Below are 14,088 nucleotides of genomic sequence, written 5' to 3'. Positions count from 1 at the left end.
TTTAAAATGTGTTTTGTAATTCCTTAGTCACTTATACCAACAAAAAATAACGTAGGTGAGATACGCTGCCGTGTAAGCTTTGTTGTGATGAGGACATCAATAGTTTCTGTAACAAGTGGTACTGAAACCAATCATTTAATGCTATTTAGGGTATTCTGTTTAGTACAAATAAAAAACCAAATCAGATGAGGTGGTTTTTTTCATCAGCTTGTACCTCTAGAAATTGACCTAACAATAAAATAAATGAATACAAATTTCTGTTCCACATGTCAGAATCACATTGTTTTATATGAGAACTAAATTGATAAGTGGCTAGGTTAGTTCTAAATATTTTAAATTTTGATGCCTGTTTTCAACTTACAGTGAGATAATATCTATATGTTTAGCCACCTATCTTCTCTGCTTTACAAGAATCAGAATATTGAATTGAAGTGTTTACATCTCATATGTAGCATGAATGATCACCATATGTGCATAAAAATTCTTATCTGATAAAATCTACATGGCTGTTTTTTATGATCTTATCAACTTGATAAAATATAGGCTTCTCACAGCTAATAACTGTTCTGCCTTAAGTGATTTCTTCCTAGTAAAACATACCATCCATAGCATTACCTGTATCTTTAGGTTCTCCAACCAAAGTTATAAAAATAATATTTGAGAGTCAGACATGAACTTCCATTACATAACTATTCAGTAGAGATAATGATAGAATCTCAGAGTTTCTGCATTGGAAGAAACTTAGTGACATCATGTCTAACCATGCTTCCTCACATGAAACACAATGAGGCCCTGAGAGGTTGGGTGTCTTGGCCAAAGTTACGCAGACCCTTTGAGGAAAAGCTGTGACTCAACCCTGGGGCTTCTGAGTCTCGGTTCAGTGTTGACTGTATTTCACCACCCCAGGTCATTTTACTGCAGAAGAATGTGATGAATATCCTTAGAAAGAAGATGCTGAAAGACTCTTATGGTAAAATGCCCTATTGTAGCTTAGAGTTTTGGGTGTCTTTTATAGGTTCAGTCAGTCAAAACCTTGTTGAAAGTACTCTTGTGGTTGAGATATAGATGACGCAAAGTACCTGTAAGTCTCTGAGAGGTTGCCACACCCTCATTAGAGTCAGCTGCAATGATGCCCCAGAGAGCCTTTGATTTAGTTAATGAAAAAGGGGCAGAGTTCAAGTTCAGGAAATGACAGACAAGATGTGCCTATTTTCCACAACATCTATAATAGTATGTTGATTCCCCTTAAGCATTTCTTATATTTGTTCCAGTCTTGAAACATGCTAGAATTCTCTACTTCCCAATTGCAAAAATTATTAATTGATATCTTGAGATCTATTAGAAATGCAAAAGAACTTGGCTATCACAATTACCATGGAATGTAAAACACAAATACTTTAGTCTCAGTGGGGGGGGGAAATTAAGTATCAAAGCCACTAAAATCACAAAGGATAACAAATCAATACTACCGAAAAGAGATCCTGAGATTCTGAAATAGAATACTCTTTCAAGCTCAAGGAGAAGAAAATTTCACTCTTCAATTAAACTGTATTAACATAAAATGTGCCTGTGCAGAGGAATAGGAGGGAAAATTTAGTGCTCAGAAGTTGCCTTAGAAATCTTGATGCGTACAATGTTTTCCATATAGAAAACAAAAGGTTTATCTGAGTTGAAGCATGAAATACCCCACAGAAGTGCAACAGGAGGTCTGAACTGATAATTTTTGATTTCTATTAAAGATTGAGTCAGATTCTTTCCTCTTCCTTTAATAATGTAAATAAATAATGATCATTATGATAGGGCATTGCACTTCTATTTGAAGTTTTTCAGTTTACAAATATTCTTCAAAATGATCTTGATTAATAATCTGCCGCCCAAGCTTGGGCTGTGTGCCTTTTGGCAGTATTAGGCTCCTGCACTGCTTCTAAAGTTCATGGAAACGGGAACTCTGGAAAAATGGTGCCTGCTGGACCAACAGGACAACAATGTGTGCCTGTATCTCCCCAGCCTTGGCTGCCCTCTGCCTTTTAGAACTGATGTTCAGATGAGTCCCGTAAAATGCCACTTGCGAGAGCATAGGGTAGAAATCAGTTTTCAAGTTTATGTCATATCACCCCTGTGGACATTCTTGGAAGACTGAGGTGCAGCCAACTATCAGATATTTGCCTTTATTTACTTTGAAAAAAATATGTACAATTTTCTAATAATCCCCTTCTCTTATCTATTTTTTTCTTAACTGTTTTGACTGAATTGTTTTATCACTTGACCATCAGTAGACTTAAGTCTAATCTAATCTTTTTGTTTCTTTAAGTAGACTTTTCTAATTGAGTTGGCAATAGTTTGATGAATTGACCAACTTGATCTTTGTTCCTCTAAGGACCTGCATTAGGAGCTGCCTTACCCCCTTCAAGAGTAGGAGACTCACTATGCATGATGGCTTTCCGGAAAGCACTTCATGCATGGGCACCCAGGGGTTAGAGGAAAGGAATATAATATCCAAAATTCCATGTTTACTTGAAAGAAATAGATCATCGAAATGTTCCCTTCTTAGACTGTAGAAATGCTTTAATAATTCTGGAAGGGGTTTTTCTTGATGGCTTGGTTTTCTTCATTTTTCTTTAGCCATTTCTTACTGGAAAAAATTCCCATATGGCTTAAATATTTCATAACTAGTTGCAATGTAATTTTGACATCGCTAGCATTCCTCTACTTTGAAACAAACTCACAGGAAGGTAACTGTTTAAAAGCAATGGACTTGATCAACTTTACTTCTCTACAAATTTAGAACCCATTTGCACTGGGAATTTTAACAGAAATCTGTCCAATTTAAGTATAAATAAAAGAAAATAGAAAAATAATTTTATTTCTGATTATAAATTTTAGGATTATTCTAGCATTTAATCTGAATTAGATTGTCTCTGATTCCATTTAAGTCTAATTCAGCTAGATTCTCATCCTGCTTCTCCATGGCATTTCGTCTCTCAAACATGGAGAGTCTTTTGAAGTTACCAGAAGCTGAACTCATAGAACTGTCTTTGCAGGAAGAAGTTTAAAAATGAAATAAATCCCATGCAGAAAGTCTGACAATGACAGAGAAGAGAAAGCCTCAAAGCTGCATTTCCTTCCCAGGCCTTTAAATTCTACTTACCATTAAAATGATTGAAAGGCAAATGTTCCTGAAAAGGAGCCAATCCATTCCTTTGGGTTTCTCTTGCACACGAGCCCCAGTGAGATTTGATTTTAGTCCTGGTCCTCTGGGTCCTGAATTTGGTTCTGCAGCAAGATGTGCTTCGAGATGCCCTTTTAGGAAGGCATGGGCGATAGCTCTGGTGCTCTCTGGGCAGAGGAATGAAGATGTTCTATAATCACTCTGTTTCCCCACCCCAAACTCCTGGGCTGGTCTGGAAGGCTGGCATTGTTTGGGCTCTGGGTAAGAACATGGACACACCTTGATTCTTATTGCAATGAAACCCTTTGTTGGACACCAAAGAAAAATCTTACAGAGTGAGGACAAGATTTACAGGGAAGATACCCAATGAATAATAAATTACTCACAACATGAAAAATAATTAAAATGCTAGAGCCTATCATCATTCTGAATAAAATTAGTAGGCTTCTTCTTACTGCCAACATTGTAAAAGCAAAATTACACATACTGACAACACATGCACACATATGTCCACTACAGAACCAACTTCAAGAAATGACTCTGAGCAGAGGTCATTGTGAAAAGGTACCAGATCCAAAGCATGGTGTAAGGAGAAAGACAGAATCATGAACTCTCATCTCTTGATTCAGGTGATTCCTACTTTCCTCCTTAAGAAATCCTACAGTTGAATTGCATTTCTCAATTTTAAAGACGTTGTGAAAAAATAAGGTTAAGACAAAGAAACCCTGATTTTACTAGTATTTTTGTTTCTGCATTTTAGTACCTTCTTTCCTAAATATAGATTCGAACCTGTATGTGTGGTTTTACATTAACTAAATTGTCTTAAGTTAACTGCAGTACAGAGTTTGCTCCCTCCTCTTGGCATTACCGCTGATAAAAAAGTACATAACATGGGTGAGGAACATATTTTAACCATCTAAGTATTTATTAAGAAGAAGGTGAAATTGGAGTCCTGAGAATGTAAGAGAAAGAGGCCAGAGCAGCATCTAGATATTTCTGAAAATCATTTCCCTTTTTTCCTGTCTCTCTTCCTCTTTGTTACTATGGGTTTAGAATAGGGTATAGTTTCCTCATAAAAAATTGCAGGCTGGCAGCAACATCAACAAACATAAAAACAGAATGTAGTTAAATGTTTTCTAATTGCTAATATGTGTTTGTTGGTTGGGGAATTTCAAAGGGATACTGCATCTTGTCTTCACTACCCCGTTGCTGCAATTCAGAGACAAGGCAGGCTCTCTTTCTAGTAAAGGAATGTGTTCTAAACAGTGTTTGGTCTCTTGAGAATCTTAGTTTAGCGTTTTTAGAATCGTAGGAAAGAGTTGAAGCAATTAGAAGGCTGGCATAGTATCCTAAAATGAAGAGAAATGAATGATATGTTGAAGATGTTTATGAGAAAGAGATCATGACATTATATTTAAGCAAGGGGAAAAAAATGAATTGTTACAAAGAGGCAGTATTTGGATAGCTCTGCCCAATCCAAAGCTTATAGTTGGAGATATCTGGCTAATTAAACAATATCTACGCTGACGTGCTAAAACGTGTGTGTGGTATCATGTTTTAAAATACATCCTCAGGTGGTCCTTGAGATTGTCTAGAATGGCTAACACACATGCATTCACTGGGTGGTTTCTTAACCCACTATTTCTTTGTATGCTAGAGGGGTCTTTAAGCCAAGAGTTGTGGAAAGCTAACCTTGAGTAAATAAGCATTTAAAAACTATTTTGTAACTGTTTATATCCAACTGGGCTTTCTTTGTTTTCAGGAATTTTTGTCCAGAGTTTCAAAATGTGGTAATTGTATCTGCCATAGAAAAATTTTCTTTTATAGCTAGCTCAGGACAGCATTAAATTGTTTTCACTTTTGAGATATATCCCCCATCAATACTACCAGTGAGCTCTTGGGACTCAGGGGCATTTTCCCCTTGTTTCTCAATATGCAGGAAGCACAAATGCACCTTTTCATTGGCTATAACTGCAGTGTGGCCGTGTTTTTATTTTTGTACAAAGCACTTGACTTATTTTGGAATAAAGCAGGATGATGAGAATTTGCAGTGTATCCTTGTGTGGAGAAATTTCTTGGCTAACAGTGTATATTTCTGTCCCTAGAGACACAGCACAAACAGCTACGGAGATGATTTGTGTCTTGTGGAAATTTAATGGGCAATACTGTTTAAGATTTGGATTACAGAAACATAGGAGGAGAATATAATGTGTCTCAAATAAAAGGAATTTCAGGCTTAAAAATAATATGGCTGACACCTTATGTGCCAGCAAGTTCATCCTGCCCCATGTACATAAATTCCTTTTTGGTGTCTGAATCAAAAGAGAAATATGAGAGGACGGTAGAGAATATGTAGAAACTCAGTGCTTCCAGTACTATGCTCTGGGTCATCAAGCAGAAATAGATGTGGGAGGCCTTTGATTGCAATGGGAATTGCTGCAGAACAGTACAAAATGAGAGAAGCCAGTAGGGATTCTTTAGTGGATTTATGCTTATAAGCAGTGAGTCAGTCAGAGCTCAAGAAGGAACTAAGGGTTCAGGGAGAAGTCAGTAACTGTCATGATGGTTCTATTTTCTTAACTACTTCCATGCAGGCTCTGAGGCAAGCTATAATAGTGTATTACACTAACATGCATGGTACAGAAAATTGACCATTGTTTAGCCACCTAGAAATTTATTTTTGTTTTATTTCAGATGATCGTTGAATTATAGTTATTTAATTTGCCTAAGAGAATTAATGAAATGGGTCTAGATCCCTATGTGTTATTGTTTTCCACAAGGGGAAATGACACTGTTCTCTTGCTGTGACCAATGGAGATATTTTGCAAGAGTTTCCACCCTTTGTTTACACTATGATTGGTTGATTTCTTTTGAAATATAAAATTTTCTATCTACCTGAATTGCTGTTCATAGGGTGAGAGTCAAACAAAAGAAACAGCAGCGATAGAAATAGGTACTAGATCATTTAAGTGATTCCTCCAGATTTTCCCATTTATGACTCCTCATTTCAATGGTCCCTGGAACTTGAGTCTGGAGATTACTATCATGAGCAGATGTAAAAGGTTCTGCAGTAACTGAGAAGTGGCCGCTTGGTGTCCCATCACCTTGTTTGCAGTTACGCCTTGGGAGAGTTGTAGGGATGATGTCAAAGTAGAATCCCAAGAGGATTTCAGTTAATGAAACAGCAGCCATTCTGTTTCTCTTGTGGGGTACCAGCTATCATAGAAACAAAGCATGCTTAAAGATGCCGTAGAGGTGACCTAATCCAATCTCTCCTCTCCTCCTTTTCTCCTACCCAGGTCATAGGTATAGCCCAGAGAAGCTGCACAATTTATTAGCGCCAAAGATGGGGAAAGAATTCCACCTCCTGATTTATAGTCAATTTATGTAAATATCAAGCCACTTTTCAGCATCGGCAAGAAAGAATTGATGACTGAATGTCATTGTCTTCTAAAAAAACCTTTCCATATCTGAGAGTTTACCAAATTATTGAGTTTAATAGCTGGCTCTGCAAGCAGAATTTTTTATGTAAGTTTGTCCTATTATTTATGTTTGATATCAAACCAGTAGCATTTCGTTTGCTTATATGAAAGTATACATTGAATTTCAGGGATGCTCTTGATATTTAGTTATTGTTCTTATGCTTCTGTAATGTTGTCTTACTCACTTCCACAGTAGTAGATTTTCATTCCATTTATCATATCCATCTAGCACACAGTAAGTGCTTTGACACATATTTTTAAAAACAATATCACAGAGGATAGCTAATTCAATACGTTCCAGTACAAATTCTTCTTTGAAAAAAAAATGTAATCTATACAGGCAAAGATATTATAAAAATGATGTTAGGGCAAAATTTTCCATCGAATTGTCATCGTTTAGGGTTACTGGTGGATATTATTTAAGTATCCAAGGGCAACTCTATTTCTTGAAAGCAGGTGTTAGAGGAAAGAAAATTTACAAAATATTTTTGGTCCTAAACTATGTTGGTCAAATTCAGTAGGCAGGTAAGTTCTAGAGTTGACTCAGGCTAAAGGGTTTTCATTAGAGTGGGCCTGGGGGCATGGACAAAAGGTAAACAAAGCTTGTCTTGGTTTTGACCTGGAGCAGTTGCTATGAATACATGTGTGAGTGGTCACCTTGAGATAATAGCAGTGAAGATATACAACTGTCTCCTCATTAAAGCCAATTTATGTATGGCAATCAGGGTGCCAGCAAACCAGGTTATTTAGTGGGTGTTAGGAATCATGGAGATTAAACGTCAGTTTCCTGAAGAGTTGTGTTAATACCATAAGGATGATATTAGTTTACACCCTAAAAGCATACTTACACCCTGACACAGGTACCTTGTTGATTCTCTCTGTGACTTCATGTCCTCAGCGTGGGATGTCTTCCAAATAAGTGCAGAAAGAATAGCGTGGCTTCTAGTTCTGTATTAATTAAAGTATATTACTTACATACTTATTACGTACTTGCTGCATACTTATCCCGAAAAATGCCATCTTAGTCCGTCCCCAATCCCCAATCATGACGATAGTAGCAGTTTCACAGTGTAATAATTACCTAGACATCACTCTGGCTACTTCTGTGGCACTGGCAGTGCCCATCTTTGGCCTGTTTGTAATGTGTATATAGTTTACCTGTGATGTTGTTAGTAGTTATGCATCTAGCAGAATCTCAATAGGATCTGGGCTCAGGTTTTTTGGGAAGAAATCAGGAATAGGAAGGTCAAAAGCTAAGCAGTGCTTTCTAAAATATACTTCTTGGGCCACTTGCACCAAAATTGTATAGTCTCGTATGTATAAAATGCAGTTTTCTTGACTCCAGATTTGCTGAATCAGAATCTCTGGAGATGGGACCCAGAATTATTCGTTCTTAATACGCTTTCCAGGTAATTCTGAGGTTGCAGGCTAAAGTTTAAGTACTACTGAGCCAGGGTAATTAACCTGGGCCTGTGGGTGGCCTGAAGAGAAATGGCAGCAGGCAAACATGGATATTTTTCTAATATGATAAGATTAGCATCTCTTCATAGGGGGTATTAGCCATTTGTGTTTCTTTTTATGTGAAATATTTACTTCCTTTTTCCTTTTTCCCATTGTGTTACTGATGTCTTTCTATTGACTTATAGACACTCTTTGTATGTAAGGGAAATTAACCCCTGACATATGTGTTGCAACTATTTTTTACTTCATTTGTTTGCTCTTTCAAGTTTGTTTTGGATTTTTTTTGCAAGTGAGAATGATTACATTTTTATATAGAACAGGCTGTTATAAACAATCCTGCTATTAGTTCCCTATTGCTGTGGTAACAAATTATCACAAACTTAGTGACTGAAAACAACACAAATTCATTATCGTACAGTTCTGAAGGTTGGAAGTCCAAAATGATGGGTCTCATGCCAGCAGGACTGCCTTCCTTCTAGAGACTCTAGGGATGAATTCCTTTCCTTGCCTTTCTAGCTTCTCAAGGACTCCTTCATTTTTTGGCTCATGGCCCCTTGCCGGCAATCCCATCATCTCTGCACATCCCCTTTTATGTCATGTCTCCACTATATCAGCACATGTGCACAGTTTCCTGGGTGTATACAAAGAGCAGAATTTCTGGGTTGTTAGTTAACTTTCTTTAACTTGTTTTCCCAGCTGGCTGTATGATCTGAGCTCCCATCAGCATTTCAAGAGTTTGCTTTGCTCACCAACACTGACAGCAAAGGTATTGTCAGACTTTTAAATTTTAGCCAATTTGAAGGATGGGTACTTGTATCTCATATGCATTTCCCTGATTATTGTTGAGTAGACTATCTTTGTCTATATTTATTGTCCATATGGATTTTTTCTTTTGTTAAATGCATATTAAAGTTTGTTTCCCTTTTTAATTAGATTGTTCTCATTAAAAAATTAATTTATAATTCTTTACATTATATATATCTATGTATCATTGTTGTATATATGCATTGTAAATATTTTTCACTCATTCTGTAGCTTGTCTTTTTACTTTTAAAATGATGTCTTACAAGGAATAGAAATTCTTATTTTTGAAATAGTCAAGTTTATCGTTCTTTTCTTTTATGGTTAGTGCTCCTGTGTCCTATTTAAGAATGCTTTTCACACACTTACAAAATATTGCCTTTCACAGTTAAGTTTCTAAATCATTTGAAGATGATTTTTATAAATGGTATGGGGTCAATTTCATCTTTGTTTTTCATATGTGTACCCTACCATCTCACTCCAGCACATTCATTGAAAAGAGTATGCTTTCTGTGCCATTTTCTGTAATATCAATTATAATAAACGGGCATGTGTGCATAAAATACAAAATATACAAATAAAATATAAATAAATAAAATGTTAAAAATAAACATAAAATGTGCATAAAAATATGTATCTGTTTTTAGGCTCTCTCTCGCTCTCTCTTTTTCCTTTTGCCTCTTTGTCTACTCTTACATTAGCACTAAGTTGTTTTAATAGTGTAGCTTTGTAGTAAATCTTATATCTGATACAGCAAGTCCTTCCACTTTGTTCAGTTCAAGAGTGTTTTGTCTGTTCTCGGCCAATAGCATTTCCTGTACATTTTAGAATCAGCTAACTGTTCACAGACAAATTAGGATTTTGATTAGGATTGCATAATATTTTACAATAAATTAGAAAGAATTGTCAGAATTTCAATTTTCAGTCATGTATTGAAATAAACAAGGAGCATCTCTTTACATTTTTAGGTTTTATTTAGTAAAGGTTTATTATTTGTTAAGCTCTTACAGAGACCTTTTTGAGGTTTATTCCTTGGTACTACTATAAATGATATATTTTCTTTAATTACCGTTTCTAACACATTTTCTTGCATATAGATATATAATTAATTTTGGCCTTTTGATTTTTATATACAGCAATTTTAGCAAATCCATATTTTTAATTCGAATGATATATCTGAATTTTTTTTTGATTTTTAGCTACACAATTATTTATTTATTTTTTTTAAGATTTTATTTTTTTCCTTTTTCTCCCCAAAGCCCCCCAGTACATAGTTGTATATTCTTAGTTGTGGGTCCTTCTAGTTGTGGCATGTGGGACGCTGTCTCAGCGTGGCTCGATGAGCAGTGCCATGTCCACGCCCAGGATTCGAACCGACAAAACACTGGGCCGCCTGCAGCGGAACGCGCGAACTTAACCACTCGACCACGAGGCCGGCCCCCACAATTATTTAATTTGACAATAATAATAGTTTGTTTCTTTCCAATCTTTTAACCTTCCCCCTCTACTTTTGTACCATCAGTAAAATATTACATGAAACTTTGGTAGTGAGCATCATTTTATTTCTCTATTTCACAGAGAAAACTTTTAATATTGTACTCTTATGTATGATATTTGCTTTGAAGATTTTATAGATACTTTGCATAAAGTTAAGAAAATCTCTTCTACTCATAATTTACTAAGAATATTTATTATGAACATATATTTTACTAAACATGTCCTATATGTTGAGAAGATTATATGATTTTTCTCACTTATTCTGTTTCTGTGGTGTATTACATGGATTGAATTTTCTAATGTTAACCCAATCTTGTGTTTTTGGTTATAAACCCAGATTTGGTCATCTTCATCTGGTTTGTTATTGAATTCAGTTTGTGAATATTCTGTTTAGGAATTTTCCATCCATGTTTATGAATGAAATTGGCATGTAATTTTCCTTTCTTATGCTGATCTTGTTGAATTTGTTGTCAAAGTTATACTAGCCTTATACAATGAGTTGGGGATTATAATATCTTATTCTCTTATCTAGAAGAGTAATATAAGATTGAAATTACTTCTTCCTTGGTGATTGGTTGTTGAGAGAGTTTGGGTAAATTGTACTTTTTATTTTTACTATGAATTTGTCCACTTCATCTAAATCTTCTAATTGACTGCAACAAGTTGTTTATAATATTCTCTTATTATTTTCTTAATATCTGTGCAATCTATAGTTATGTCCTATTTTAAAGAATTCTTGATATTTTTTATTTATGCATTCTCCTTTTGTTTTGCTCAGTCTTGCTAGGCATACGGGTTTTATTAGGTTTTTATTTGTTTCGTAGTATATACCTGATGATTTCAATATCTGGAGTCTTTTTAGATATTTTTCTGCTTTCTATTGTTTCTGCTGGTTTTCGCTCATAAAGTCTAGTTGGATTGGTCCCTGGGTCTCCTTGAATGTAGTAGTGTATTGTTCTCTTTCTTCATGCCTCTCCATGCTGCCTCATATGCAAAGATTTCTATGGGGTAGGAAGCTTAGGTACAGAAAATAGAGGTGACATCTATCCTTCAGCTTTGACTCTCCTACTAACCAGGGATGTGAATCGAGTTCCTATAAGAATGTTCTCTGATAATTCCATAGCTTTCCTACATCATCTAGACCTTGAAAGAATGTGTCATTTACTTTTAGAGAAATCTCCACTCCACAAGAGATCTGGAGAAATATTTACTTCCTAGTTTTGGTCGGCATTTCACTGTACTTAGTGGACATTCTGTGTGTGTGTGTGTGTGTGTGTGTGTGTGTGTGTTTGGAGGGAGAGGAATTGGTAACCATTTTTTAATTCTTTTTGAAGATGGGTTATTATTTTCAATATTTATCTATTGTTGTTATTTCATTTCATAGAGTTGAGTAGAGTAACAATACCTTGATTCTGCTATCATTAATTGAAAATCCTCATTGTCATCATTATTTTATCACATTTGTTAGTTTTTATTGCATAGAAGTTAAAATATATTCTTATTTTATTTATCTTATATAGCTTTTTCCTAATTATAACTTCTTGTTTGTCACGCTCATAGAAATATCTATAGTTAATGTGCTATGCCAGTGTGCCGTATTGAAATGGGTAAAGATTTAGATCTGGTTCAAATTCCAGGAATTCCACTGACTTGGTTTTTTTCTATGAGTGAGCTAATTTATTTCTGTAAATGCAATTTCCTCGTCTATTTCTTCCCTGGAAGATTTTGGGAGATAAAATTAGATACATTTATGTAGAGAAACTAGCACATACTGCACTCTCTTTGAATAGCATTCTTTCTTTCATAATTTCTAAAGTGTAATATCTTTAAGAGACTTACCATTTATTAAAACTCATGGCATTAGGTATATATGTTATTTTTTCTATATATTAATATTCAATTTCTAGTGATGGTCATTAAATATGATTTTCCTTATTGCCAAGTTTACATCTAAGTTTTCTAGGCTCACATTTACTTTTTTCTTTATATTAGAAGCAGATCAATTTTCCTGATGATTAAATCTCAATAATCAAGTTTATGGAAGATGATTTATGAAGCAGAATATAAATTTATTAATTTGCAGTGGGGGGATTTTTCCATGGGGGTAACTATAAAGTTCATATCCTCTCTTCAAAGGAGGTCCTCTATCTGCCCTAGAAATCAAGGTATCAATCCAAAAATTATGTATTGATCATAAAAAGAGAGCAGAGATGAATAGATATTTTGACATGCCCTTCCTCTAAGCTGCAGGTGTATCTAGTAACATACTGTTGCCCCATGAAAGGAAATACCTTTATTTATTCTCCCAGAGAACAGCATGATGAAAAGTCTGAACTTCTGCATATATTTAATTTCATCTATCATGCGATATATTGTTTTGATTTGTAAGTCTCACAGAGTTCTGGGAGCACTTTTCTGTTGCTACCATGATCTTTGTCATATGAAGAAAGCCATATCTTCATCCCAATTTTGAGGGGCTATTTTTCAAATATTTTGTAAACGTTTAGTTATTTTGAAAGTAAACTATTTTTTCTTTAGTTTACCCCTAAATTCTAACAACATACTAGTAAAGTCTAAATTTTTACATATATTTTCGCAAAGCATATTTAAGACAATTGGTCAAGATATGTTTTACAGTCTAATGAAATTGAGTTATATTGTCCCTCATTTTAAAAAGGCATCATCATGCTAAAGAATAATTTAGAAAAAGAAATCCTATTGAGAATGGTGGGAATTTGACAAGCAATGTGATGTAATCTAGGGGCTCAGTTCTCATATAGACTGTCAATGCAAGGATGACAGTCTACCCATCCATGGATTGCATGTATTCATGTGTTTGACAAATAATTATTGTTTCTGCTTGTCGCAGTGCTGATTCCTATGCATTACACATTAATTCAAAATTTGTTATTTAGTTACTTCCATATTCAAGTAATGACAATAAAATTTTTGGTGTACCTTTTAAAATAACCTAGGTACAAAAATATGTCTTAGAAACTGAGTGAATTGCATGATCTTGTTAGAAATAAGCTATTAAAATGTTGGGGCTATGTCTACAGAAAATGATGACTTTAGTTGACTCATAGCCCTTCTTTCTGGCAGTAAATAGACATCAAAACCAATTATCTATTAAGGTCACTCCTAAATTTGTAACAGTAAAGTTAAGTCATGTATTATCGGAGAGTGATTATATGTCTAAACACTCTATGGAGCAAGCATCTAATTAACTTAAATGATATAATATCATAAAGGTACAGATTAATGACAAGTGAGACCTGAAGACTTTCATATTTTCCACCATTGGGTTTTGTTATCCAGTCTATCAATAGATTAACTTATGACCCATTCTTCTTTACAGCAGAATGTTCAAGAAAGGCCTGTTAAATCAGAAATAGCCACTTTGCTCACTTGTGCAGGAGACACAGAGAATTCTGTGCCCAAAGGCAGTCCTTAACCATAACTGATGGTAGCTGTTGTCTAAATACATGATCTTCCTCATTTCTGGGATTACTTAACTCTGAAATGAGTGTAATACACAGGCTCCCGGGGTTTTCCCCAGGAGGGTTGCGCTTCAATTGCCCATGCTGGTAACTGGCTTTTATTGTCTGCTTTCTCTTCCCTGTTTCGTCTCCCCATTTGGGACCAGTAGTTCCTTCACCCTCATTCTCTTCACCCCGG

The 14,088-nt window shown here is 35.2% G+C and overlaps 1 protein-coding gene and 1 long non-coding RNA gene across 3 annotated transcripts in view; one reads left to right on the top strand and one right to left on the bottom strand.

Annotated features, from left to right (window-relative positions):
• DSG4 (desmoglein 4) overlaps positions 1–3,488 on the bottom strand; it is a 43,889-nt gene extending 40,401 nt beyond the window's left edge. Inside the window, exon 1 of the mRNA XM_014727753.3 lies at positions 3,149–3,488. Within this exon, the coding sequence (XP_014583239.2) occupies positions 3,149–3,196 (48 nt within the window). The 5' untranslated portion in view covers positions 3,197–3,488. The remainder of the gene's footprint in view (positions 1–3,148) is intronic.
• Positions 1–14,088, top strand: part of LOC102149901 (uncharacterized) — a 154,893-nt gene that overhangs the window by 114,429 nt on the left and 26,376 nt on the right. For both annotated transcript variants that reach the window (XR_011420986.1, XR_011420987.1), the window contains one exon: positions 8,809–8,878. This is a non-coding gene — a long non-coding RNA (uncharacterized lncRNA). The remainder of the gene's footprint in view (positions 1–8,808; positions 8,879–14,088) is intronic.

The sequence above is a fragment of the Equus caballus genome, chromosome 8, assembly GCF_041296265.1.
Source record: "Equus caballus isolate H_3958 breed thoroughbred chromosome 8, TB-T2T, whole genome shotgun sequence".
NCBI lineage: Eukaryota > Metazoa > Chordata > Mammalia > Perissodactyla > Equidae > Equus > Equus caballus.
The sequence above is the reverse complement of the archived record's forward strand: the minus strand, read 5'-3'. Positions and strand labels throughout refer to the sequence as shown.